Source organism: Phascolarctos cinereus, unplaced genomic scaffold (genome assembly GCF_003287225.1).
Source record: "Phascolarctos cinereus isolate Bilbo 61053 unplaced genomic scaffold, phaCin_HiC Scaffold_9;HRSCAF=440, whole genome shotgun sequence".
NCBI classification, from domain to species: Eukaryota; Metazoa; Chordata; class Mammalia; order Diprotodontia; family Phascolarctidae; genus Phascolarctos; species Phascolarctos cinereus.
This window is the reverse complement of record NW_027556402.1, coordinates 255,669,982-255,696,694: the sequence shown is the minus strand read 5'-3', so window position 1 is coordinate 255,696,694 and position 26,713 is coordinate 255,669,982. Positions and strand designations below refer to the sequence as shown.

The 26,713-nt window shown below is 56.1% G+C and overlaps 1 protein-coding gene across 1 annotated transcript; it reads left to right on the top strand.

Moving 5' to 3' along the window:
* The first annotated feature begins 405 nt into the window (after window positions 1–405).
* On the top strand, window positions 406–23,882 carry EHD1 (EH domain containing 1). Its single transcript, XM_020968012.2, has 6 exons — window positions 406–482; window positions 2,453–2,879; window positions 8,055–8,152; window positions 18,894–19,306; window positions 20,895–21,059; window positions 21,747–23,882. Exons 1-6 carry the CDS (start codon window positions 464–466, stop codon window positions 22,269–22,271), a joined length of 1,647 nt encoding a protein of 548 aa, XP_020823671.1. The 5' UTR covers window positions 406–463; the 3' UTR covers window positions 22,272–23,882.
* The last annotated feature ends 2,831 nt before the right edge of the window (window positions 23,883–26,713 follow it).

Genomic DNA, 26,713 nt, shown 5'->3' with positions numbered 1-26,713 from the left:
GGGTGGGCAGTAGGAGGATGATTTTGGGGTGGGCAGTAGGAGGATGATTTTGTAACATGAGCCTGTGACAATCTCAGTGATGAAGAAGCGACCCCAAACACCTGGCCTCAAGTGCCCCCTAATTCAATCATTACATTTTTTCTGCGACCCATTTCCCCCCCTAGAATTAGCGTATTCCTTCCCGTTCTCTTCTCTCCCAAGATCCTTCCCTCTTCCTCCAACGAGGAGTCCTTCTTGTCATTCCCACTATAACCACGGCGGCTTCGTGCTCCCCCTTTCTTCTGTTTTCTCCAGAGGAAGCCATTGCCTAGCACCCCCTCTGTGACCTAACAATCGAGGTTCCCAGGGCTGTGACATCATCCCTGGGGCTTCTACCTGGCCCCAACCCCCGCTGCTGCCCAGCCCAGAGGCAGCTGATGTGGGGCTATGCAATTCTGGGGATGGTGGTGGGGCTATCAGAACAATGGAAGAGCCAGGAACGGGTAAGGGAGCCCTGGGGTCAGAGTCAAATGGGGGACTGACAGGAGCGGGCAGGAAGCAGAAGTGGTTAGATTTCCTCAGCCTTTTGGATTACCCAGGAAATTTGATTATTTCCCCAGACCTCTTCCCCTTTCATCCCACACTGAGGAGGGGAATTTCCAAACCTAGTTCCTCAAAACTCAACAAGCTCCTTTTACACACAGGCACACTCTTCATTCATTCATTCACTCACCAAACACTTATTAAGCATCTTCTGTGTGCAGAATCAGTTTAGTCTGTGATTCTCCTGCCCCTCTGGTTTTATTTCTTCCCCCCACATGCTTCAGACCTAGAGGATTCAAATAATCACCTCCCCATCTAGCTCAACTTTGTCTGTTTTTCTGTCCTTCCTTTTCACTTACCATAGTTCAACTCAACAGACATTAAGCACCTGCTGTATGCCTCACCTCCATTCCCCTTGACTCCACTTCCTCCTTTACTCCTCCCCAACCCCCCCTTTTTGGCTCTTTCTCACCCTCCCCGTCTTTTTGGGCTAGGAGAGGACATAAGAGGACATGGGGAGGTGGGAGGAGGTGGCTGAGTAAGGAGGGACAGACACAGAGAGAGTCCAGAGGGAGCTCCTGGGGCTCTTGGGCACTTCTGCATTTGGGGAATTTGGGGCATCAGATTTAGAGCTGGGAAGGAGCCTCATCTGCAGACCATGTCCTGGAACTCGGCATCTCTCTGGAAGCAGCCCAGTCCTCAGAATGGCAGGGGGCTTGCCTAAGGCCTGTGAGGCGGGTTAGGTGCTTGGATGCTGGGGGGGGGGGCTGTTATTGCCCCCCCTCCTTTTTTAAACTGATGAAGAAGCTGAGAAGTTAAGTGACTTGTCCAGGCTCATACAGCCAGTTGGGTGTCTGAGAGAGGATTTGAACTCAGGTCTTCCTGACTCCAAGTCCACTAAGCCTGGATGCCTTTATTGTTTCTCATGTTACAGATGTGTAATCAGGGAAGTGACTTACCCAAAGTCACACGAGGGCGGGGGAGCATCAAGGGGCAGTGCAAAGAGGGCTGCAAAGAGATGTGACCTTGGACAAGTCTCCTGTCTCTGGGCTTCAGCTTCCAAATCGGTCTAAAGGGGGAGCACAGTGGCAGGACAAAATTCGATGAATTGGGAGCCTCAGTTTCCCTAACTGTGAACTGAGGGGGTTGGGCAGGATGGCCAGAGCTGCCTCTAGCTCTAGATCTGGGATCTCACGGGTGACTTCAGATAAGTCACTTCCCCGCCCCGGACCTCAGTTTCCCTAGCTGTCAGGGGAGGGGGCTGGGGAGTGGCTGATGGGGCAGGGGCGGCTCTAGGAGGGCACGGAGTCTCCAAGGGACCGAGGGCAGAGCCCAGGGCGGCGCGGGGAACGCGGCCAGAGAGAGCCGCACTCAGCCAGAGGAGTGGGCGGGGCGGGGGAGGGGGGAGAACAACAAGCCCCGCCCCCGAGCCTTGCTCCGGCCCGGGGTCTTTTTCCTCTCCTGCGCACGCGCGCCCCTCAACCCCCTCCGCCCCCGCCCCAGAAGGAACAGGCGGTGGGGGTGGGAGAGAAACTCGACCCCGTTGCCTCGGTAGCCTCCGCGGCTACGGCCCGGAGGACGCAACGTCGCGAGACTTGGCCCAGGCCAATGGGAGGCGGGGGAAGACGTGGCGCTGCGGGCCCCGGGGCGGCGGCTCCGCCCCCTCGGCCGGGCGGGCGCGCGCCGAAGCACGCGGGCGGCTTCGGCTCCGCCCCCGTTCCAGGCCGCCTATAAAAGACGCGGCCGGGCGGGCGCGCTCTCATTCGGCGGCGGGGGGTGGGGGGCCGGGCCGTTGTGTGTGCGTGTGCGCCTGCGCGCTGCGGAGGGGGCGCGGTAGGGGCCGGAGCCGGGCCGCCGTCGCTGCCGCTGTTGCCGCCGCTGTTGCCGCCGGTGTTGCCTCCCCGGCTCACGCTCCCGCTTCCCCGCGCAGCGTCGGCCGCCGGCCTCATCACCATGTTCAGCTGGGTGAACAAAGACGCGCGGCGCAAGAAGGAGCCCGAGCTCTTCCAGACGGTGGCCGAGGGGCTGCGGCAGCTGTACGCGCAGAAGCTGCTGCCGCTCGAGGAGCATTACCGCTTCCATGACTTCCACTCGCCGGCGCTCGAGGACGCCGACTTCGACAACAAGCCCATGGTGCTGCTCGTGGGCCAGTACAGCACGGGCAAGACCACCTTCATCCGGCACCTCATCGAGCAGGACTTCCCCGGCATGCGCATCGGGCCCGAGCCCACCACCGACTCCTTCATCGCCGTCATGCACGGCGCGGCCGAGGGCGTGGTGCCGGGCAACGCGCTCGTCGTGGACCCGCGCCGACCCTTCCGCAAGCTCAACGCCTTCGGCAATGCCTTCCTTAACCGGTGAGTGCGGGCGGGCGCGCGCCGCGCCGAGGATCTCCTCCGACCCCTCCTTGCGCCCCATCTTTGGAGTGACCCCCCCCTCCGGGGGAAGGACGTGTCTGCCCCTGTGTCTCGGGCCGGGGACCCACCCTGGACCGACGAACACCCCCGATGTTCTTACCCCTTACCCCCCCCACCCCAGACTAAAGGGGGACCCCCCCCCGAGTGAGGACCATCCCTTTGTTCCTAAACCTTTGAACTGAGACCCTCCCGGGGAGAGCCACGTGAGAGGTCTGGGCTTGCACGTCCCACACTCCGGACCAGGGACACCCCTCCCCCCCAAATGCTCTCCGCGACCAAGATGTGCTCCTTCTCTAGACTGTAGGGGACTTCCCCTAAGAGTGAGGACCACCCCCTCGTACGCCACCTCTGGACTGAGGGACACTCTGCCATGCTCCAAGCCCCCCAGCCTGGACAAGGTTCTTACCCCCTCCCATGTCCCTGTACCAGGGGAACTCTTGCTTAGGATATGGAGAATGCTCGCCTTCTAGCTCCAAGGATATTGCTCCCCTCCCCCCTTCCCATTCAGGGACCTCCCCCCCCACCCCTCTTACTCACCAGGGCCTCACTCTTGCTCCAGACAGCCCCCCTCCCTCCTCTTGGCTAATAGCTTTCCTCCACTCCTGAGGCCCCTGGAGCACCACCACACCCAGTGACACAACCTCCGGGGAACCCAGCCCTTCAGTCCCCCTCACACCCCCAGAAAAGTAAAAAGCGTTAAAACACTTGGGACCTTCATCTTACACTCCCTGAGGCTTCCTATTCCCGTGCAAGTTCCCTTCCTGTGGGGGGTCTTGCCCCTCTGGTGCTCCCATCCCCCTACCACACATCTCAGGTACCCCACCCGCTGGGGCAACATTTTTCCCAGTCAGGGAAGACCCCTGAGGTATCCTGCGTGGGGCCTCACATCCTCATTGCTTAGAGGAGACATCCTCCAATTAGTGAGCTCATCCCCTTAGAATTTCAGGGACACCAGTTCCTTCGGGTAGTGAATGCACCTTAGGTGAAGCCATGGGGTGAGTACCTCCCACAAGCAGCACCTTAGAGCTTCTCCCACGCAAGCAGACTCTTTCCAACTGGCCCCATGTTGGGATAGGAATATCTGAGGGGGCTTCCATGATTGAGAAAGATGTGTGGTGGGAAGATGGGAGCACCCAGAGGGACCCCACCCCTCTCCTTCAGAGGGTCCTTCTTCCTCCCTGACCCCCTCCTCAGAGTGTCTCCTCCCCCATCCCTCCAGTCGGGCTTGACCAGGTTTCAAATGAGAAGGGACCCTGAATGCTCTGATCCCCGCTTTCATTTTGCTCCCTGCTTCTGGCAGCCTGGGACATCCCCCCAACTTATCATAACCAGTAATCATGGCTAATCTGCTTTACAGTATTATCTCGGTTAATCCTTATGACACTTGAGAGGAGGATAGGTCCTGTTCTTATCCCTGCTTTACAGGTGAGGAAACTGAGGCAGGCAGCTAGGGCAAGTCACCTTCCAGAGTCATAAGGCTGCTGAGGGTCAGGGGCCAGACTGAACTTGGGTCATTGAGAGTTCTGTCTCCTAAATGCCCGAGACCTTGCCTCACAAATCCCTGAAAGATTTCCACTTTTGCCTCAGCCGGGGTAGGCCCCTCTGCCCTTCCAGCTGTTCAGATTCCTCCCTGCCCCCTCCCCTCCTGCTTGTGCTCCATCCCTTGGGCTGCCCTCTGTCTGATGCCCTCTCCCCTCCCTCTTTCCCTAAAGGCATTGGACTTCCCTCCCCTTTCCCCTGTTCATTCACTCTGGTTGGCCAAATGCCCTTAGGCCTTCTGGTGCTCTGTAGGGCCCCCAGACTCCCTCTCTCAAAGCTCTACCATGTTCCAGTTTGCAGCCCTTCTCTTTTTGGGGTGCAGGAGGTCCAGGGAAATGTGCCCCTCTTAGGCCTGGCTTACCCCAAACACAGCCAGTGATGTGACTTCTGTGCACAGCTTGGGAGGTGGGGCAGCGATTTTGGCACTTTTGACCTTTGACATAGATCTGCCCGCTCTAATTCAGGGTGGGGGCTAGACAGGAGAGGTGTGCACAGCCCAAGCTGGGTAGGATCCTGTGGGGGGAATCTCAAGAAAGGAAAATTCTCGTTCCCTCTGCCAGCAGAGCTGCAGGGCAGGACACAGCGGGGACGACGCCTTCGCCCCCTTTCTGAGGAGTAGGGCCAGAGCCGTTAGCAGCAGTCTCCTCGGTGGGGAGCAAGGCCAGGAGCCACGCCGTCCACACTCCCCACCCCCAGTCCTGCCTTTCTTTGTTCCAGACATCTTGGTAGTTCCTTAGAACTCTGTTGTCCTGGGACTGAGTTGAGATTGCATCTCCCCTCCTCTCCCAAGCTGGCGCTTAAGATTCTGGTGGGGACGAAGATTACTTTGGATGAATTGGGGACCCCCCATTTTCAGATGATTATTCTGAAGGCTCCTGCAGATGTCACCCCACCTCTAGAGCCAAATAGAGCACACTTGAGGAATAGACTTGTTCTTCCCCTTGGCCAAGGCTATGGCGTGTTTGGATTTCATTCATTCTTTCCCCCTTGAACTCCTTTGTTGGCATATTTTTAAATGGTCCACACACTGTGATTTTTTTTCTCAGCCCCCTCAAAGGGGACTTTGTCTAAAGTCCAAATACAAGGGGAAGGACGAGCCCCAGTGGTAGCTGTGAGTGTCATGTGATGCTGATGACCCCCCCCCACCTGGAAAGAGTCGAGGTAGCAGGAAGATTCCCTTATCCCTTTCTAGCAAAGCTGATCATTTATGTCAGGAAACATTCCAGTTTGACTCATCTGGACCCGTTTTGCAAACCCTGACCACTAGCTCCCTCCTGGTGAGGGGAGGTGGGAGGGGGTGGTTTACTGAGTCAGTGAGGAGCTGAGGAAGGAAGAAGACTTTTGACCCCGAATCCCTGCCCACTGTGATCACATTCCTTTACCAGAAACCGGCTCCAAGGAGAGTACAGCTGTCCTGGAGGCCTGTGGACCAAGTAGGCCCCGAGCCCAAAGCAGACTCGGGAGGGAGGGCTGCCCCTTGGAAGGTTCCAGCTTTGTGGGCCCCTCCCCAGTGGGCTATAGGAGTGAACCTCTGTGCCTGGTCCCCCCCCCCCCGTGGGGCCTTTTGGCCCGTGGGTGTAGAGTCATGTGACTCAGAAAGGCAGAGGGTTATTAGAGCGATCCCAGGGAATGATAGGAGTCCTTGCTGCACTTGTAGGGGCCCAGCCTTGATCTCCTTGGACTGAGACTCTTGTCAAAGGCAGATCTTAAAGCCTGGCTGTGGCTGCCCCCAGGCCTTCGCCTGGTACCTCTTTCATTCTTCAGCCCTCTGTGGTTTCTTTGGTGAGTGCAGGTCTGCAGCGAGGCAGTGACAGTGAGCTGGGAGTCTGGAGGTTCAGGCCGGAGGCCTGGTTCTGACTGTGGCCAGCAAGGGCAGTTTGCCCAAAGGCAGCCTCAGATTCCTGCTCTCTAAAGGGGGGAGTGAGATTTGGCCTTCCTGCTTCGGGGGTGTTGAGCAGGCAAGTTAGGCACTGCTAAGCAAGGGCCAGTGAAGGGCCAGGGAGGTGAGTGGGGAGTCTGGCAGGGGCCAGGAGGGCATGGGCGAGTTCAGCATGCTTTTGTTTAGGCCTGGCTGTCACTCCCACCTGCTCTTTGTCATGGCCCCTTGCCTGGTCCTGCAGAGCTGGGCTCATGGCCGGCGGGGCCTAACCTGGCGCTCACTCTCAGTGAGGTTAAGGGTGGTTCCTCCCTCTGGGGTGTCCTGTGGGCCCGCCTTCTGTGGAGAGGATGTAACAGAAGGTGCTCATCTTCTCCACTTGAAGCATCTGAAGGGCCACATGGACTTCCAGGAGCTCCCAGCCGCTCTGAAGAGAGCAGATGAAACCCTGGGGCTGTGTTGTGATTCTGTTGTAAAAAGTCCTGATTGTGTAACTAGCTAACTCCCACTTTGTAGTAAGGATGTCACGGGTGAGCCAGAAGCTCTGAGACTGCCCCATTTCCTGGCAGACGGCACGGACCCTCTGCGCCCCTCATTTCTAAGTCACAGAGTTAACTGTTTGGTAGCAGCGGAATCTTTGATCCGACAACAGGTGGGACTGGAAGGGACGTGGTTCTCCTCCACGGCCTCCCCATACCAGGCAGGCTTGGTATGTGGCATGTTGTGCAATAAGCCCTGACTGGTCCTTGAGCAGGGCCAACAAGGCAGAGGTCCGCAGTGTCTTTACTTGTGCTCTGTTTGTGGTCACAGTGGACACCCTGGCCATCCCCGGAGGGTCTCACAAGACAGGGAGAACATGGAATCCTCAAACAGTAGAACTAGAGTGGATTCTCTGTCCAAAAAAGGAAGCAGGGTCCCAGGAATTCAAAGGGACTGGTCCGATAAGGCCGCACAACTTTAAGTGGTGTGTCTGGCCCTGGAGCGCAGGGCGCCAGATTCCCAGGTCAACGTTGTTTCTGCTGCACCAGCGATAGCCGGCATTTCAGTCAGTCAGCGTCCGTCACCATTAGTGGTTACTTGGACTGGAGTTAGGCGTTTGTAAAGAGCTCTCTTTTCTACAGACCAGGGAACCTGATGCCTGGCGCATTCTCAGGGCTAAAAGGGCTCATTGATAATTTTGTTCCTTTAGACCCGGCCACCTTTCTCTCTGAGCTTGTCAAAGTCGGTCCCCTTTGCCTCAGCAGCCCTGGCCGGGGCAGGGATGGGCCTGGCCCTGGGAGCCCAGAAGGGTTTGGGGGAAGGTCCGTGGCAGGGGAAAGTTCAATTGGCTGGGTCACTGGGAAACTCCAAGGTCCCAGGTGGCCCTTCTGAATTGAATGGTGACTTATTAGCTGGTGTCCTTTTCTCTCCCAAGTCAGCAGCTTGGAACTTGAACTCTAGACCTGGCCTAGGAGCTAACGTGCCGGCTCAGGCTGCGTGTTTTAGCAAAGCGCTGGCTCAGCAGAGAATGTACTTCCCTGGCAGCCCTGGATGCTGCTGGCTTCACTTTCCTGAATCTTGCCGGCTTCTGGGAACCCACGTTCCTCCTTCCTCGTCCAGGTGTCAGGAGGCACTGTGATAGGAAGGACGGTGTCCACGCCAGCTTGTGCGTCATCAGTGAGTTGCTCTCTTTCTCGGCTTCTTGTCTCTGTCCTGTGCAGGTTCATGTGTGCGCAGCTGCCCAACCCTGTCCTGGAGAGCATCAGCATTATCGACACCCCAGGAATCCTCTCTGGAGAAAAACAGCGCATCAGCAGAGGTGAGCCGCTACCCGGTGGGGCGGGTGAATCCCCTCGGTGCAACCCATAGGCTGGGCTGTCATCCATCCAGTCGGAGGGATTTTTTCTGACTGATTAACCACCTGAGCCTGTCTCTTTTCCTCATAAAATGCCATGAAGTCAACTAGAGGAATATTAACTTCTGGGCCCTCCTGTGCAAAGTGAGGACTCCAGCCAAGGCTGAGTCCCTGTTTAGCATCCTGACTTTCACGGGGTGGCCTCAGTATTTGGGCAGGGCCAGGATAAGGACAGTAGTGACCACTGGTTCTGGGACCCTGGCAGGTTGGGCTTCTGGGATGTTAGCGGGAAGAGGGGTGAGCTCAGAGGAGCAAATGTAGTGGTGGGGCACGGAAGGAGGCATTTGCCAAAACTGGGTATGGGGGTGGGGGCCTCCTGGTGAGGCCACAAATTTGCTTTGCTCTGGCCTCAGGCCTACTCGTACTCCCGTAAGGACAGAGAGTCATGGCGTGGCCTGAGAACTTGCTGTAATTCGGCTCCATTACTATTTTATCACTGCTAGTCATTGATGTTAATTAATGAATTTATTTTAGTCTCTTCCGAAGCCAAATGGATAAGTTAGCAGAAATGTGTCTCGTTGTGGCAGGCCAGAGTTGAACCAAATATTCTGTATTTAGCCATTTGGCAGGAATATGTTGATTAATAATAATAGCTTTGGTTTAGATTTTGTGTTTTAAGGTTTTGCAGAGTGCTTGGTAGACATTGTCATTGGCTTTACCAGCCTCATTGTCCTCATCTGCAGAATGGGGAAGCTGGCCGCCAGGTTCAGTGACTTGGCTGGGGCGCTGTCTAACACAGGGCCAAGCTGGCCTCCCTCTGTGCTGCCTCAGCTCTTTATCCAGGCAGAAGGAAGAAAGGGGCAGAGGCTTGAAAACCTACACTTAGGTGTTTCTTCTTTCCTTTTGGGGGGTAAGTGATGAAACCTGGACCTGAGCGCAGGGCTCTGGATTTCAAGTCCAGCGTCCTCCCTGTTTATCTTCAAACACAGATCCTTGATGAGATCCGGGGTTTCCGAGGTCCTGCGATTCCAGCAGTTGTTGGGAGGGAGGACTCAGCTCCCTTGGCCTAAGGTGGCCAGGCTGCGGGGGACAAACGTTTCCGTGCTTGGTGGTAGCTTGGCTGGGCCTGCCCCAAGATGGCGAGCGTTTGCTTCTGGGATGGATGGGTTGGGGCTGAGCCCAGTTGGGATGAGGCTCTTTTTAGTAGTTTCCATAATCCTGGCCTTCTCGAGCTTCACTTCGGCGCAGAGCGGTCCGTCGGGTGCTGGCTTCAGTGCTTGCCGGCCCAAGCCTGGCTCCTCAGGCTTACTGTCTGCAGATCTCAGGGCCTGGGTCAGACCATTCTGGCCCCCTGGGGGTGGTTGTCAGGGCGGTCTGTCAGACCCTTTGAATCCTTTCTCAATGCCAAGTTCTGAGCTGGAGCCGGAGAAGGACTAGCCTGGGGCCTGAGAAGCAGAGGAGACCCGGCGTTACACAGAAGACTGAGTTAATGGGAAACGGTTAATGGCTGTTATTATCTCATTAACCCGGCACTGCAGAGGGCCTGCTGGTCTCCTCCAGGGCTCTTGTTAGGAGCAGGATGTCAGAGTTTGGTCTTCTTCTGCAATGCCTTGGCTTTCATAGGATTGGAGGCTGGAACCCAGATCCCTCCCTCTTCTATAGAGAACACCGAGGGAAGGATGTGTGTGTGGTCACACAGCTAGAATTAACAAGTGGGGCCAGAAACTAGGCCCTGACTCCAAGTCAGTGTGCCCGTCCGCACCGTCTGTCCAGCAGCTGGAGAGGACAGAGACTGCGGGGGCCAGTGGCCACTCGGCTGCACCCTTGGGAGCTTGTTCTGGGCTCTCTGCCGACATCGAGGTCCTAGGAGAAGGAACGTGCCAACAGCCCTCGTCCTGTTCTCGGGGTGGTACGAGAGCCTCATGGCGTGCCGTGGGGGTTCAGAGGTTGTGGCTAGTGCTGGCAGATGAGGGGCCTAAAGCAGGTCTTGGACTGCCCCACCCACGTGAGCGTTTCTGCCCCGTGCCCATCTCCTCTGCCTCCGTCAGTGTCCCTTTGTGTGGCCCCTGCAGGGCAGCGCCTTCCTAGCCTGGGGATGCAGCGGGGCCTTTAGAACGCGGCGTGTCACCCTCGAAACAGTGCTGCTCCTCCAGGTGAAAATGCCTGCATGCTCTGTGGGCAAAGAAAGTGCCAAGTACGGTGGAGGCTGGGCCCAGTCTTTGGGCTGCTTGGTGGGGGAGATGGGGCACAAGTGGACGGAAGCGAATTTTGCCATGCTTTTTGACAAGATCTTGCCCTGCAGCAGATGGTCCCACATGATTCATTCCCCCTCCCCCTCCTCTGTCTCTTGGAATGCTGCTGCCTTCTTCCTCTCTGGCTGCAAACCCTGACGGCCTTCAGGACCTCTGCGGCGGCCCCTTAAAGCCGGCCGGGTGGGCTGGGCCTGCGGCGTCCAGCCCTGTGCAGATTCTGCTGTTTGTCCTCATCCTTAGGACTGTCTGCCGGCCCCCTACCAGATTTAAGCAGATATTGAGTGCCTCCTTTAAAGCGATCTTTTTCTTTTATCTTTCCTTCATTTCCAGCTGTGTTACTGTCCAGTTAGCGACCCCTTCTTAACACAGAGCACAAGAGGGAAGGTGCATCTTGAGGGGTGACCCCATGTGCAGGGTGGCTCTTAAAGCCTAGATTCTCCCACCTCCGTGAAGGAGGCAGGACGGGGCACTGGGCCGTATGGTTACAGCGCTTAGTGCTTTTGTCTTCACAAACGGAAGATGCACAATTGGGTTTCAGCATTTACCGTTTAATTCGTTGATGTTAATGCTTGACCGAAGTGGGGGCAAAGGCCCACAGACTTAGTAGCTACTAGTTTAGAGGGAGGGATTGTTGAAGATTGGGGGCAGTCACCCGATGGCTCAACATTAGGAAAAATAATGGATATAATTAAGTTATATTAAAAATAAAAACTAGCCCAAGCCATGATTATCAGTCCATGGCAGAGAAAGCTTCGTATAGAGCAGCACTTCTCAAAGGGTAGGCCGTGGGGTTGTGGTCCAGGCAGCTTCGGTGAGGCCTTGGTTCTGAACACACAGCCTGTGCACTTTGCACTGCGCATGCCCTCATGCCACGCAACAGCTAACACTGTGGAAAGGGGTCGAGAAGGGGTCATGAGTGGAAAAGATTTAAGTAGCCATGGTATAGAGTATAACAGTGATGCTAAAACAAAATCCTCTGGTGCATAGGCATGGGAAGGCTATTTCTACTGTGGTCAAAAGAGTATAAAAAAGTAAATGTTGGCGTTATTCACAATGGAAAAACACTAGAAACCTTCCCAGTAAATACAGGAATAAAGCAAGAATGCTTCCTTTCCCTGCCATTAACTTACCTAGTTCTAGAAATGCTGGCATTAGCAATGGCATAGGCAGAGAGGAAAGCAGACATCTTTATTTGCTGCCAGCGTGCTAGGCTTACTTAGGAAATGGCAGAGAATCCACAAAGAAAGCAAGGCCGGCATTTCCCCCCTAAGGAGCAAGATACAAAATAAACCCACGCAGATAGAGCCCCAGTGAAGTGCCTCTGAGGGACCCTTCCTGTCACTCAGAATTTTTTGTTGTACTCCCCAGTCCCCAGACAGGAAACAAGAACTAGATAAGTTTCCAAATCTGCTGCCTGGCCTCCTCCTCTCCTCCCTTCCCTGACTAATCTCCCCCTCACTGCTGGTATTTGCACTTAGCCAAACGGCACCTCCCTGGGAGGGGAGAAGCAGGTGTTTCCCTCCCAGAGATCTGTCCAATGAGAACATGTCATGTGGCTTAACTATGTCTGGTATTTCTACCTAGTTCCCTGGGAACAACATCTCCGGTCTGGCCCGCAGAGCCCTGGCTACATTGGAGGGTGGGGGGGGGGGTGGACGCCGGCTCCACTAATCAGCCCGCTTTCCCCCCACCCCTCGATCTGGGGCTCCGTGTAGCCAGTGATGTGGGCAGGAAGTACTGCTCTACCAGATAAGGAGGAGGCCGCCCCCAACCTGGAGCAGCCAGGATGCCGTGCAAACAAAGCCTCAGTAGGGGCGGGTTAGTGTTGGAAGGTGTGTGAGCGGCTTGGGCCTGAGGCATCTCTAGCTTCTCATTGGATGCCATGCTGATGGGATCATTATTCTGAAAGTGTGGCGATGGTGATTCCCCATCTCTGGGACCTCTGGTTCCCTGAGCTGCCTTGCCTTGTAGCTGGCATCCAGGGAGCCCCAGGGCTTCTCTTTGGACCAGACACCTCTTCTGCGTGGGGGGGTGATGGCAGAGGAGGCAAGAATCGGGGACCTGGCTTTCTCTTGAGGCATAGCTCCTGTTAAACAAGCTGGTAGGAAAGAAAGCATGCCGTGGTTCACAAGGCCTGGCCCCACGGCGATGACGAGCTCTGGGACATGCCCCTTTTCGGGATTGGGTTAAATGATGCTTGGGAGCCTCAGGTTTTCCCATCTGTTCAATGGGTTCAGCACTGCTGCACTTGAGTGTGTTACAAAGGCAAGAGCTTTCTCCAAATATCTGAAGGGTGGGTGAGGAATCCGGAGGACAGCCACGGGCAATGGGAGTAGGTGCAGAGAAGCTGGCTCCGGCCTGTTGGCAGCCTAGAAGTACCCAGAAGTAGAACGGGTGGCCCTGCGGGACCCGGTTGGGAAGGATACCAAGGAGTTAGCCCAGATGCTTGGGGGAGGGAGGATGCAGTGAGCCTGGCACTGTCCGCTTCTGTTTCCCCCCCACTCAAACTAGATTGAAGGAAGATGTTCAGAATCGGGATGCTGGGTCTTTGGGTGGGGGGCTGAGGAAGTGTCATTTCAGGTGGTGTAGACCACTCATGGACCTCCTCTGCTGGAAGGAGTCAGGGTGGGCCTTGGAAGCTTGTGTCCCTGCCTTTAAAATGGAGGTGTGGGCAGCTTCTTCCAGGCACCCATTTGCAGGGGCTTTGTCCAGAAATGTTCCTTCATCTTGTCCTTCGCAGTACCAAGATGAAAGCCTACACTTGAGGGCCTTCAGAGCATCTGACACATCTGTGGGATTTGGAGATGAGCATTTGTCTCTTGGCAGGAAAGAGCCGAAGGCTGGCTGGCCAGCTCTCCTCCAAGGATGCTCCCTGCCTCTCCTGGGCCTGGAAGGGTGCTGGTCGCTGCGGCCCTTGTCCTGCCTGGGCCGTGGCTGGCACCCCTCTTATCTCCAGGGCTTCCTGCCCTCTGCCCCACTGCTTCCTCCTGCCGTTCTTCCTCTCAAACGTCTGCTCCTCATTGACCACTCTCCGGGCCCTCTGTGCTGCTCATTAATTGGCATTTGGGACCCTGGTGGCTCTTAGACAATTGGGAGCAGCCCTGCTGTGGGGAGTGGGCTGCTCAGGATGGTGGAGTGATATCAGCTGTAGCGTGAAGGCTCTTCTACAGGTGACCAGACACACCTTCAGTCCAAGAGAACAGCCTCATGTGGCTGTCTGGACAAGAGGCGGCCTTGCCGACTAGAGTGGGTCAGCTGATGCCTGGGCCCCAAGCATCCACCCGCACCCCTGAGCTGGGCCTCCTCCTCCCCCGCCTAGCCCTTTCTTCCTTCATTTAGCGACATGAGGGTGCTCCTAGGCCTGGACGTAAGCTGGACACGTATGTTCTTAGAGGCACGCGTCAGGAGAAATTGCCCAGGCATGCTCGCCTTGAATGGCAGGAAACCTCCTATTGTTCGATGTCCTGGCCACGTTGGGAATGGGTAAAGCAGCTCTTCCCCATCAGCTGGGGGAGGGGAGGGGGAGCAGACTTCCAGCCTTGCCTGTCCTCCCTGGGGCCGTGCTTGGCCCTGCAGGGAAGTGAGAGGGGCCAGGGAGGCCGAGATGAGAGCAGGTTCAGCTCCTCCCCAAAGCCCGCGTCGGCAAAAACCTTTCCTTCTGCCAGGCTGATGTGCCCTGGTTTGTCTTCTCAAAGGCAGCAGCCTGCTGCTGACAGCCTTTGTGCTCCCCAGCCAGGAGCTGCTTTTAGCTTTTTTTGGCCAAGCCGGGCGAGGGGCCCTTCTTCCACTTTGTGATTGGCTCCTTTGTGGAAGGATCAGGTGTCCCCCACATCACCCACAGCCAGCGGCATCGTCCTGGTGAATGTCTCTCACGAGGAACAGTTTTCGATTTAACCGAGCAAACTACAGCTTCCTGTCTGGGCCCATAGATTCCTGTTACGCTCGGGAGTGTCTGTCGTCCGAGTGGCCTTTTGTGTGGGGTTGGCACGGCCCTCCTTTGCTACTGAAACTGACGGGCGATGAGCCCTGGTGGCCGTGTTGTCTTTCCTGGGGACGATGGCCCTGAAACCCTGCCTCAGTCGGAGGCCCAGGCTCCCAGGAGTCCCTGTTCTCAAAGTTGGATGCAAGACACTGGTGTTTTTGCGCTGACCAGGTACCTCTATGAGGCACAGATCAGAGGCCCCTTGTTGATGAGTCAGTATTTGTAAAAATTGGTTTGGGGTTCCTCACCTGAGTGGGAAGGGGAGCTGCTTACCAGACAGGGGATGGAGTGGTTCTGAGGGGCTGCCCGGTGCACCCCCGGTCTCCGTGCGCCGGCCCTGGCTGACCTTTCCAGGCTCATTTCACAGTATATGCCCTCAGTATTTCTGGGGCTCTAGGAGGCCAGCTACATTGGCCTTCTCTCCTCACACGGTTGTCCACTTGCGAGCCTTTGTCCTGGCTGTCCCCTCTCCTGCCCCTCTGTCCATTCCTTCAGCTGCTGCGCTGAATGCCAGGCCCCCCCCAGCCCACACTGCCTCGGGCGGGTTGTTCTGCTCGTGTCTCCTCTTACAACTGAAGGTCCTTCAGCACAGGAATCACTTGTTTCCCTGCGCTCAAACCCCCATGGCCGAGGCTTTCACACAGCCCCTTCAGGCTGCTCGTCTGGGGCCCAGCTCACTTTCGTCCTGTCCCCAGGCCAGCGTGGGAAGAAGTGTTGACCTGTCCTGAGAAGGACAGCCCTGTGGTCATGCCACAGTGGGAGGCCAGGAAGGAGCCCTCCGCTTTGCCAGCCTTACCAGTAGAGTCGGCCTGCCAGAGAGTGCGGGATCATCATGCAGGAATCATGCCCTTTCCTTCCTCCCCCACCTGGGGTAGAAAAATATCATTGCACACTACGTGGCTGCCCCGGGACGGAGGGGGACCACTCCCCGTGAGTTGAGGTGGGGCTGGCCATCTTCTGACCTCAGAGGTCTGGAATGAAGGCCAGCAGCTGCTGGAGCACAAGCCCACCAGGAGCCCTTGCTCTGAATAGCTCCCTTTTCTGGCACCATATGTGGAGCTGCTCGAACTTGGGGAGCCCTCAGACAAGAGGGAGGCGACCCGTGGGGGTGAGCTGGCCAGGGGTCTTTCACCTGGGGCCGCCTTGGGCCCTGCGGGGGTGGGGCTTTCACATCAGAAGCCTGTCTGAGGCAGCCTCCCCGCCCCTCGTGTAGAGTCAGTCCAGAGGCTCAGGGGTGGTGGTCACTCTCGGGGCCACCTCAGGCCCTTTCTCTGCCTCTCCCTTGGCCGTAGTGCTCAGTGCCGGGCTGAAGGTGATGGGGAAGGGTCGGTTTCTGAGGCCGCGTCTTGGCCCTTGGCTGCCCTTTCCCCACCCTGAAGCTGAATCCTGTGTTGAGGCAGACTTCTGTCTGGAGACAGAAGGATGCTTCGTAGCAGACCCTGTCTGAACCGAAGCCTGGCCAGCCGCTGGCCCAGGGTGCCGAGTGTGAGGTGCCTGTTTGACAGTGTTTCTGCCCCCGAGGGCGTCAGCGTGTGCAGACCCTTAGAGGAGGCTCTTTTTCCCTTTGGCAGTCTTTCATTGCCCCCTCCAGGTGGGCAGCACTGCCCCGCTCTCTTCTTGACTGTGCCAGGCTAACCCATCGTCCCGAGTACCCAGGGGCTCGGCTCTCCCGCTGCATCTCCTTGCTGATGCTCCTGTAACCCGCCTGCATTTGTCATCACACTTGCTATGTGTTAGGTGCTGGGGCTACCTGGATGAAGAAGGAAAGAGGTCTTCGTGGGGTAAAGAAGAGATATAGAAAGAGTGAATACAGGGGAGAGACAGAGGGAGGGTAGGCAGGGGAACATGCTTCAGCTCTGTGTCTCGTAGGAGGAGATGGAGGTGGGAAGAAAGGTCATTCGGACACAAAGGGGAAGAAGGGTCAGATTCAGAGGCAGGGAGGACCAGCAGAGGCCTGCCGCCAGAGCCCCCTCCTCTCACAGAGGGCGGAGGCAGGCCGAGGCTGCTGGACTGGCCCAGGGCCCCAGGGTGAGGGGATGGCTTCCCCGTGAATGCCCTTCCCCTCTGACCCACCCTTGCTGAAACCTGCGTCCCAGGAGACCTAGCTGAGAGGGGGGTCTTGGGCCCACCGTGGAGCCTTGTTCTTCAGACACGTCTTGTGTTGACTGTTTATCTTAGAAGCCTTGTGATGTAGCGCCAGCATTCTAGTTTGGCTTGATATGTGTCCAGCCTGCTCAGCCTTGGCAGGATGGAGTAGTGTGGAGGCAGGGGTCCCATCTGGCCTTCACGTTTTAACTCGGCTCTGCGGGGGCTCAGCTTGGTGTAAATGAAGAACTCAGTGTGCCCGCAGCCGTGCTGGCTGTCCGCCAGCCTTCACCCCCATCCCTCGGCTTCCCGCTGGGCTGACTGCATTTCTGCTTTTCAGTCTTGGCTCTTCCTAACCCTATAGGATAAGACAGATTCGACTGGCTGCTCTGCTGTCTGTTAATAGAGGTCTGTGGGATAGAATGTTGGGTCCTCGTTAATGACAAATGAGGGATGGGAATGCAGACTAATGCAAAACAGAATTAGGCGGCCAGTGTGCCCAATGATGCCACCATCATAAAAATCAGCCCAGAAGGGCCAAGGGGAGGGCAGAAGGAAGGCCTTCCTTCTCTCAGTCCGGACACTGCCCAGTCCCTGGTCCAGAGCAGGTTTGATGAATACCACTTGGGTCCTTGGTTTTAGGAAGGTAGACTGCAGCCTGCCTTCTGAAGCGATGGCCTCGCCCTGCAGCCCCTCTGGGGGCGAGCGCGGCTTTCCCAAGGATGGCCAGGGTTGTGGTGGGGCTCACATTTTCAGCCTTTGCGCTCCTTGTAGAGCCTCGAGAGGGGCAAGCCGTCTTTGTGCCCCAGTAGAGGGAAAGGAGTAGGCATTCTTCCTTAAAAAACCGGAACTGTTCTGTCCAGTTAGCCTTGTTTGAGGATGGGTCTTTCCCTCCCTTTATTTGTTGAAATTGTTTGTACTTTTTTAAAAGATAAGACAAGCAGAATACTGAAATACCAAGATCAGTTGTCATTGAAATGATAGACGGTATGTTTCAAAGGGAGCCTCAGGAGCTGTTTACAGTGTCAAGCAGAACAAATAGGCCCTGTCCCTGGGTAGTGCTTTAAATGTCACCCACTGTTCCTCTGGTAACTGGTTGTTAATCTTCTTTCTCATTGGAGAGGATCTGTATGTTGGATGGAGCGCGAATTTAGCCACCTCGGGTTTCTCTGTGGCTGGCTAAGAGGCTCAGGAATTCCAGGGCCAAGCTGGCTTGGGACATGACTTGTCACACATCCTTGGTCTCCTTTGCTTCATGGTTAGCAGCCTTGGGTGGGCATCACCCCGAGGATTAGCGGGAGGGAAGCCGCTCAGGGAGGTCGTTGGCAGGATGTGCGCTGAGCTTTCTGCCCATCCGTGAAAAAGGAGGCAGAGGCACGTTCCTGGGGGCGGTGGTAGGCAGGTGTGCTTGGTGCCCGGGAATTAGCCCTCTCTTTGGGGTCGGGGAGCCCTCTGGCTCCGTCACCCATGAGCACTTACCATATGGTTTGTCCTCTGGATGGTAGGCTCCGTCTCGGTGTGTCCCCTGGAGGTGTGGGGGCCAGGCAGGACCATGGGCCAGGGCCTCTCAGGTAAGGGCCCTTCTGGCTCCAGATCTGACCCCAGTTTTCTCGTTTTACAGAAAAGGAAACTGAGGCGTCGGGGAAGTGAAGTGACTTACTACTCAAGCAGTAAGGGTCAGGAGCAGGATTTCTTTGTATATGAATATTTGTTGGTGTCTTTTTTTCCCCTCATTCTAATTTCTCAGTGTTCCTTCCCCATCCCCTCCCAGAGAGCCATCCTGTATATATAATAGATGGGACTTTTAAATACAGAAAGGGGTGGGGGAGGGGGGAATGAGCAGAACTGATTCGAACATTGGAAAAATCTGGAAACATGCCATGGGGGGGGCCTCGACTCCTTACGCTGTGCTCGTTGGTGGGTGGTGTTCTCATCTCTGCGTGCATCTCGCTGGTCATTCCTCACAGCACGGGCTTATTCCGTTGTGTTTGGGCACCGCGGTGTGCTTAGCCGTTTTCCAGTTGAGGGGCATCTACTTTGCTGCTCATCTTTGCTGTTACAGAGAGTGCTGCTATAAACATCTTGACATGTATAAGCGGTGGCCCCCTTGGGGAGGAATCTCTGGGTCAGAGGGGATGGGTGTTTTTGTCACTTTCTTTGGCGTAATTCCAGATAGCTTTCCAAGATGGTGGTGCTGATTCACAGCTCCACCAGCAATGTATCAGTGTGCCTGTCGTGCCAATGATGCCACCATCATAAAAATCATCCCTCTGTGTGGGCCGTTCCCGTCTCGCTGTGTGACTGCAGAGTCCGTGAGCGTTCTTTCTCTTGGACGACCTCCGGCCAGGGTTTCTGAACTCCCCACTTCTCCCGTCTCCTTGCCCAGGTTATGACTTTGCAGCCGTCCTTGAGTGGTTTGCTGAGCGAGTGGACCGCATCATCCTGCTCTTCGACGCCCACAAGCTGGACATCTCGGATGAGTTCTCCGAGGTGATCAAGGCCTTGAAGAACCACGAAGACAAGATCCGGGTGGTGCTGAACAAGGCAGACCAGATCGAGACGCAGCAGCTGATGCGGGTCTACGGGGCCCTCATGTGGTCCCTAGGCAAGATCATTAACACGCCCGAGGTGGTGAGGGTCTACATCGGCTCCTTCTGGTCCCACCCCCTGCTCATCCCGGACAACCGGAAGCTCTTCGAAGCTGAGGAGCAGGATCTCTTCAAGGACATCCAGTCGCTGCCCCGGAACGCCGCCCTCAGGAAGCTGAATGACCTCATCAAGCGAGCCCGGCTGGCCAAGGTAGGCCGGGGTGGGGGGGGCTGGACGTGGGGCTGGACACGGTAGTTGGGATGTCTGGCCCGGGCCCCTGTAGCACTGAACCCTCATGGGCGTGGTCACCAGGGACCGGTGTGGACCAGTGTGGCCTGTGTGTGTCAGTGACTGGTGTGGACTGTGCGTGTTAATGGATTAGAAAGCATGTACTAGACCTTGGTTCCCCATTGCCAAAAGCAGAAAATCAGAAACGTTGGCTACAAGTGGGCGACACTTTTAATGAAAGCAGGGCCACTTGGCTTAAATGAGCTACTGGGTATAAATTGATGAGGATTAGACAGAATTTTCTGGAAGAGCTGGTCCTTGCAGAGTTGACAGTTGAATGGGGGAACAAGATGAGCAGCAGGGAAGGCGTGGCACAGGAAGGCACCCGTGGCCTGGGCATTTCCCCTAAGTGGAGGCTCCAAGAGCCACCAGGAGTCAGAGGGAAGGGCCTCAGGGCAGGCAGGGCCTCCATCTTGCTTCTTTGTGGCCTGGGAGGACACAGCTTTTCATTCCTTGGGCTAGATGAGGGGAGAAAACGCCCCCCTTCCCTGGCGAGGAGGACTCTGTAGGTGTCAGAGTTCAGGATCCCGTGCTGTTGGGGTGGCCTGTCCTGTTCCCCTCTGGCCTCCCTTAGAGTGGCAGCTGGGACCGGACCTGGGAGGACTGTGGGCTCAAGGTGGTGGTCTCGGGTCACAGGACGGGCCTCGTCTCCTCGCTGGTGGAAGCTGATTGCTTTCTAGGCAGAGTCCAAACAGCCAGTTCACATTCTCTGCCCCTAGCTCTTCATCACCAAGCTCTTCACAGGCCCTCTCCAGTCTAGAGTCCAGCAAAAGAGACAGGTTTCTGTTCTGTGCCGGCCCCTGACCCCGCTGGGAAACCTTCTGGGTTCCTGACTCGGCTGCCGTTTATGCCCTTCCGAGCACTCCCAGACTAGAGTTCTCACCTCCCCTTGCCATGCCATGGGGGTAGAATGTGGGCCATGGGCAGTGAAGTGCAACCCAGGCCTGAGCTTGGCCAATCTCACTCTGCCACCCACGTGATGCCCATCCTACGGGCCTCTGGAGCGCAGCCCAGAAGACAGGACGGAGAAAGGGTAGCACAGGTCAGCATGCAGAGCGTGGCCGTGCTTGACCTGACCAGACTGAGTAGTGTCAGGGCCAGGCCTATCCTGGGAGGGGCCAGAAATGAAAAGGAGGGTGGGTCTACACCTACGTGAGTCGGTCTGCTCAGGGATTAAGGCTTGGGTGCAACTTGGGCCTCGTGCCCCTTTGCCCCTTGGGCCTCTCTCTAGGTGGGACTTCCCAAGCTTTGAAAGCCACCTCCGGAGCATTGATTCATCTGCCAGCCGCTCCCTGGGGTTAGGAATGTATTCAGCCTGAGGGAGGGCTGCTCTTCCTCATGCCTGGCACTCAGGATTTTCCGTGTTTTCCCACTTCCAGCCTCAGTGACTGGCCCATTGTCTCTTGTTAACTGTGCCCTGCCCTGGGGCCTGGCACTGTGGAGCTCCCTCAGGGTAGGGGCACTGTTGGGTTTGGCCCTGGGGGGTTGACTGTGTTTTCCTGTGCCTTAGGTCCACGCGTACATCATCAGCTCCCTCAAGAAGGAGATGCCCAACATGTTTGGGAAGGAGAGCAAAAAGAAGGAGCTAGTCAGCAACCTGGGAGACATCTACCAGAAGATCGAACGGGAGCACCAGATCTCTCCCGGGGACTTCCCAAATCTTCGGAAGATGCAGGTAGGTCTGCCGTGGAGGGGACGTCCTGAGGTCCCACAGGCTCCTCGCCACGCCCTGACTTGGTGGCGGAGAAGCAGAGGCTGTGGACAGGAGTAGCCTTTCCCAGGCGTGTGCGCGATGCTTCACCTTGTCATCGGAGTGAGCTTCAGGTCAGGACAACCTGTCCTCTGGGAGGCGGGGCTTGTCACACACAGCAGACCTCTGTTGGCACACCGGTCACAGATTGGAGTGGTGACGAGCAGGCCGCCCCTCCCTCTGTTCCTGAATTCACGTGGTACTCAGTGCCTTTGCCCACCCCTTGGCCCCAGCACTGTCTCCCCAGCTCAGGCACTGCTGATTCTTTCCCTTCTTCCCCAGAGACCTCCCCTGTATCACACCAGCTTAGATGCTCCAGGAGCTTCCACCTTTCCCTTGGAAGTCCCAGAAGCCCTCGTGTCCCCAGCTTAAAGGCCACTGGGCCTCCTTTGTTGGTTTTACCTAATGAGTAGAGGGAGTGGCGCGCCTCTGGTCCCATTCTCTGGCAGTGGCAGAGCTGACCCTGGCGCCCGTGTTGTCCCAGCCAAGGTTGGCGTAACAAAGCTCAAGGGATGACCCGCTCCTTCTTTGGTCGGGGGAGCTGACCGCCCCGGGATGGGGGCCCTAGTTATAGTGGATCCCTGTCAAGCCTCTTTCTCGCTCTCCTTGCAGGAATTGCTGCAGACTCAGGACTTCAGTAAATTCCAGGCCCTAAAGCCCAAGCTCTTGGACACCGTGGACGACATGCTGTCTAAAGACATCGCTCGGTTGATGGTGATGGTGCGCCAGGAGGAGTCCCTCATGCCCTCACAGGCCGTGAAGGGCGGCGCCTTCGATGGCACCATGAATGGGCCCTTTGGCCACGGCTATGGAGAAGGGGCCGGAGAGGGCATCGATGACGTGGAGTGGGTGGTGGGCAAGGACAAGCCCACCTACGATGAGATCTTCTACACCCTGTCTCCTGTCAATGGCAAGATTACCGGGGCCAATGCCAAGAAGGAGATGGTGAAGTCCAAGCTCCCCAACACGGTCCTGGGGAAGATCTGGAAGCTGGCCGACGTGGACAAAGACGGGCTGCTGGATGACGAGGAGTTTGCCCTGGCCAATCACTTGATCAAGGTCAAGTTGGAAGGGCACGAGCTTCCTGCTGACCTGCCCCCCCATCTGGTACCTCCCTCCAAACGGAGGCATGAATGACAGGTGTCCTGCCCGTCGCGGAAGGGGGTGTGGCCCCACTCTTACCCCTCAGAGTTTCTTAGCTTTCTGAAGCTTTGGGGGGGGGGGATCCCATTCTCAGCGCTCCCTTGCCGTGTCTGTTCCATAAAGACCTAACTAACAGATGGGTTTTTGCAGCTCTCAAAAAGGAAAACCACCATTGAAACAACATTTATACCAAGCCCGGTGGGGAGACAGTGGCAGCACTTGTCAATGTTGGAATTTTGTGCACAAGAACTATGGATATTTTTAATATATGAAGTCAGAGGCAGTATTCTTTTTTTCTCCCTCCCTCCCCTGTGTGTGTACCCCACTCCCACCCCCACCGAGCCCAACAGAAGACCCTGCCAGGCTCCCTCCCTCTGGCTGTCTATACAGTGTACCCAAAGAGCCAGACCCCAGGGCCTACAGAGGTCGCTTCCCCCTCCCCCTCCCCGGCTGCATGGCCACAAGCCCATGGTCCTTTCCTGGGGCCACTGGTCTGGTCCTCTGGGCCGGCGGTGACCTCCGGTCAGACGCTGGCAGGCGGGGAGGCAGGGCTTGTCACGCACAGCAGACCTCTGTTGGCACACCGGTCACAGATTGGAGTGGTGACGAGCAGGCCGCCCCTCCCTCTGTTCCTGAATTCACGTGGTACTCAGTGCCTTTGCCCACCCCTTGGCCCCAGCACTGTCTCCCCAGCTCAGGCACTGCTGATTCTTTCCCTTCTTCCCCAGAGACCTCCCCTGTATCACACCAGCTTAGATGCTCCAGGAGCTTCCACCTTTCCTGTGGAAGGCCCAGAAGCCCCATGGGTTACGTCTGCCCAAGAAAACCAGCTAGGTTGGACTCAACTTCCAATTCCTGAAAGTTTCCAGCCACTTTGAGAAGCACTGTTTTTGACTCCCTTTCCACAAGCACCGACCTTTGCGAGAACAGCTGTGGAGGCCCCTCTGGTCTGGGAGTCATTGATGGCCCTGTTCTTCAGCTTCAGACCCTTTGGGTGAAGATGGGCCTCCCCTGGCCCCAGTCCCTCGGCATCCCAATGTCTGCTGCTCAGGTGTCTGCTCACCAGCGGTGTGCGCTGTGGTGGCCCGAGGCTGCTGGGGCACCTGGCTTCCCCCTTCCACTGGGGCCCTTGGAAACAAGGCCCAGGGCTTCAGAGCATCGAGGTGGGTCCTGTGCCTGCTCCCCCAGTCTGTCGGGCAGACCGAGGAAGCGGTTGACCCGACTGTCTCTGAGGTGCTGAGCTGGCTTCCCATCCTTCAGAGCGCCTCTCCTCCTCCTGTGCTTTGGGATGAGGCTCTTGGGAGCCTCGTGGGGGTGGGTCACAGTGGCCCTGAGCTCCCAGGACACTGCTCAGGAAGGTCAGGCTGGGCCCTGCCCAGCCTCTTGTCCTGTGTAGATGCCTGCCTTCTGCGGGGTCTAGAGCCTCCAGAAAAGGGTGGCATTGTTACCTCCAACTGAACCCCCTTCCGTAAGGGGTTAAGTGTGAGCGGAGACTGCTATGGGGGGTGCTCATCTATTATTAAAAGGGTCTTATTTATACTCAGATGTGGAAAACCGGAAAAAAATGAAGATTTTTTTTCTTGCATTAAAAAAAGAAAAATAGTGCGTAAGCTGTTCGCTGGTGATTATTTGCACATCTCTGATGGACACTGGGTGCTGGGTCTCTCGGCCTCTCCCACTGAGTTTTTTCCTTGTTGAAATGATAGGGGACGTTTCTGAGCCAGCCTCCTGTTTGGCCCCATTCAAGATGGGCTAGCTGGGAGGGAATGCAGAGGCCAAGGGAGGGAGGGGGCGGAATGGGCCCCTGCATTCCCTCCCAGCCTCGCTTCCCCTTGGCCTTAGCTGGAAGGGTGGCCTGGCTTTCCCAGTGGCCTTAGTTGGCGGGTGGGGATCCCTGGGGAGACAAGATAAGCCACACCCTGTGGGGAGGGGGTGGGGCAGGAAGAGAAGACAGTTTACTGGGCCCTTGCAGGCAATCTAGCTCCGAGTTAGGCACCTGAGGGTCTGTTAGAGGCCCATCACCCGTAGAGATTTTTATCAGGAGCTTAGCCCAAATATATGACATTTTTGTATAATCCACCACTAATTATAGCATCCTGATGATAGCTCACTAATTATAAATGTTTGGGAGGGCGGGTCTGAAGAAACAATGGCCCACACCTCCCTGACACCTTAAAGTTAAGGGCAGGAATGCCTATCTATGCTCACTGAAAACCTGTGAGGCAGGGAATGCTATTATCCCCATTTCTCAGATAAGAAAACTGAGGTGATGTCTTGGGATCCTAGCTCTAAAGCCCTTCTGGCAGCAACCCAGAGCTCTGGGGAGTGTAAAACGTTAGACCCATTTTACAGATGAGGTGAAACAGGGTCAGACAGAGAATGAGGATTTGAACCCAGGTCATCGCCCTGCCTCTGCCGAATCATGCTTCAGTTCTTAGGGTGGGGAGTTTGGGCAAATGTGGGCAAGAAGACCACATTTGACTTGAGTGGGAAGAGAAGGATGGAGATAGGACAGTGGGGCTTTGAAGGCCCATGTGAGTGCTAGATCTGGAGGAGACGTGAGGTTAACACAGGGCTGCAAAGGAATGTGCTCTCTGGCTCCAAACCCTCATCTATGGCCCGGGTGACTGCAGGCTGCCATGCAGAGATGGCCACGGCCTGTGCTGGCAGCCACGGGCCATTCCACCCACAGGTACGTTAGCAGGAGGAGACGGAATAGAAACACCCCTCCTCCGTCAGGCAGCTGGTTACCTGGTTACGTCCTTCTGAGCCCCGAGAGTTGGCGCACAGCAGCCTCAGCTCTGGAGCGAGGGGCTGCAGCAGAAACGTGAGGCCAGGGGCAGGACAGCTGGGGCTTTCAGTCTCACTGGGCAGTCTGGTAGCTCTCGGGACTTCACCCAGCCCAGGGAGAGCAGAGCAGGAGATGCCACCCTGTGTGCTCACTGCAGAAAGAGTCCCTTGGAAGAAACGCTCCCTCCCAAGCAAAGCTGGCAGTGTTAGGAGGGGCCTGGCTCAGCCACTAGTTAGCTGTGTGGCCCACACAAGGTGCTTCAGAATTCTGTGCGCCTCAGTTTCCTCATTAACAAAATAAACATGCCAGATGAGTGAATCAACTGCTGTGCATTTAAAAGTTTTTCTTTTCAGTTTCCAATGAATCAAAATCCACCTTCTCTCCCTCCTTCTTCCCCCTCTTCTCCAATTGAAGAAAGAAAAAAAGCCCTTTAATAAATTCGTGTGCTCAAGCAAAACATTACATTATGGGCTATGTCGTATACATATACATATACACATGCATATATGTGCATGCATATATATGTATCACATACACAAACACACACGCATGCATGCATATGTGCCTCACATACATACCTATACATACAGTACACATATCTCATATACACACATCCATATGCGTGTATGCATGCACATATCTCATATACATACACACATGCATACATGTCTCACACACATCTATACATGCACGTGCACACGTCACCTATCTCTATACATGCATGCACATATGCTTCATATGCATATATGTGCATGCATATATTCTCATACGTGTACATGCGCACTGTGTGACTCAATCTGCAGACTCTGCAGAGCTCCCACCCGTCTGCCCCAGAATTTGAGGAGCATTCAACAATTTTCCCTCAGGGAGCTTCCCGTCTACTCAGCAGATACAACGTATACACAGCGAAGTAAATAAAGGCTAGACACAAAGTAAAGAGATCCCCGGTGATGGGGAGAGGGTGCGAATCACTTGGGGGCATCTGAAAAGTCTCTTGAAGGTGGCCCTGGAGCCTGGAAAGGAGCCGGGGGGCTCCAGGAGGTGGGGGTGAGGGACAGCATTCGGCGTGCCAAGGTCTCCCAGAGGCTGGGAGACCAATTGACTCTAGAGAGAGTTCAGGTGAAAAGAGAGGAGGGGTGAGGCTGGACCAGTGATGGTGCAAGGGGACCGAAGGGGACAGAGAGGAGACACGGTGGGGCTGGAAAAGATGAGGGAGCAACTGAAGGGATATGGGGGTTGGGGTGGAGAATACAGGATAAGAGTGAGGTTCCCTCGTAGCCGACAAACCTGGAGGACTGGCAGAAGAGTGGCATCCTCCACAGAAGCCAGAGCGGTGGCGCTGGAGATGAAGAATGAATTCTGCTTGGGAAACGCGGGTTTGAGATGCCCACGAAGCAGACGGGGGTGTCCAGTCGGCATGGAGCCGTGGATTCGGGAATCGTCTGCGTAGAGAAGCTACCTGAATCCCTAGGAGCTAAGAGTTCAAGTCAATGTGAAGAGAGGGGAGGGTCCAGGCTCCCCCACGAGGGTCACGGAGAGGGAGCCAGCAAAGGAGGATGAGGAGGAGCAAGGAGAGTGGCAGGAGAGCAGGACAGGGAGCTGGGGGTCAGTTACTGCTCATTCAGCAATGAATGGATCGTTCATT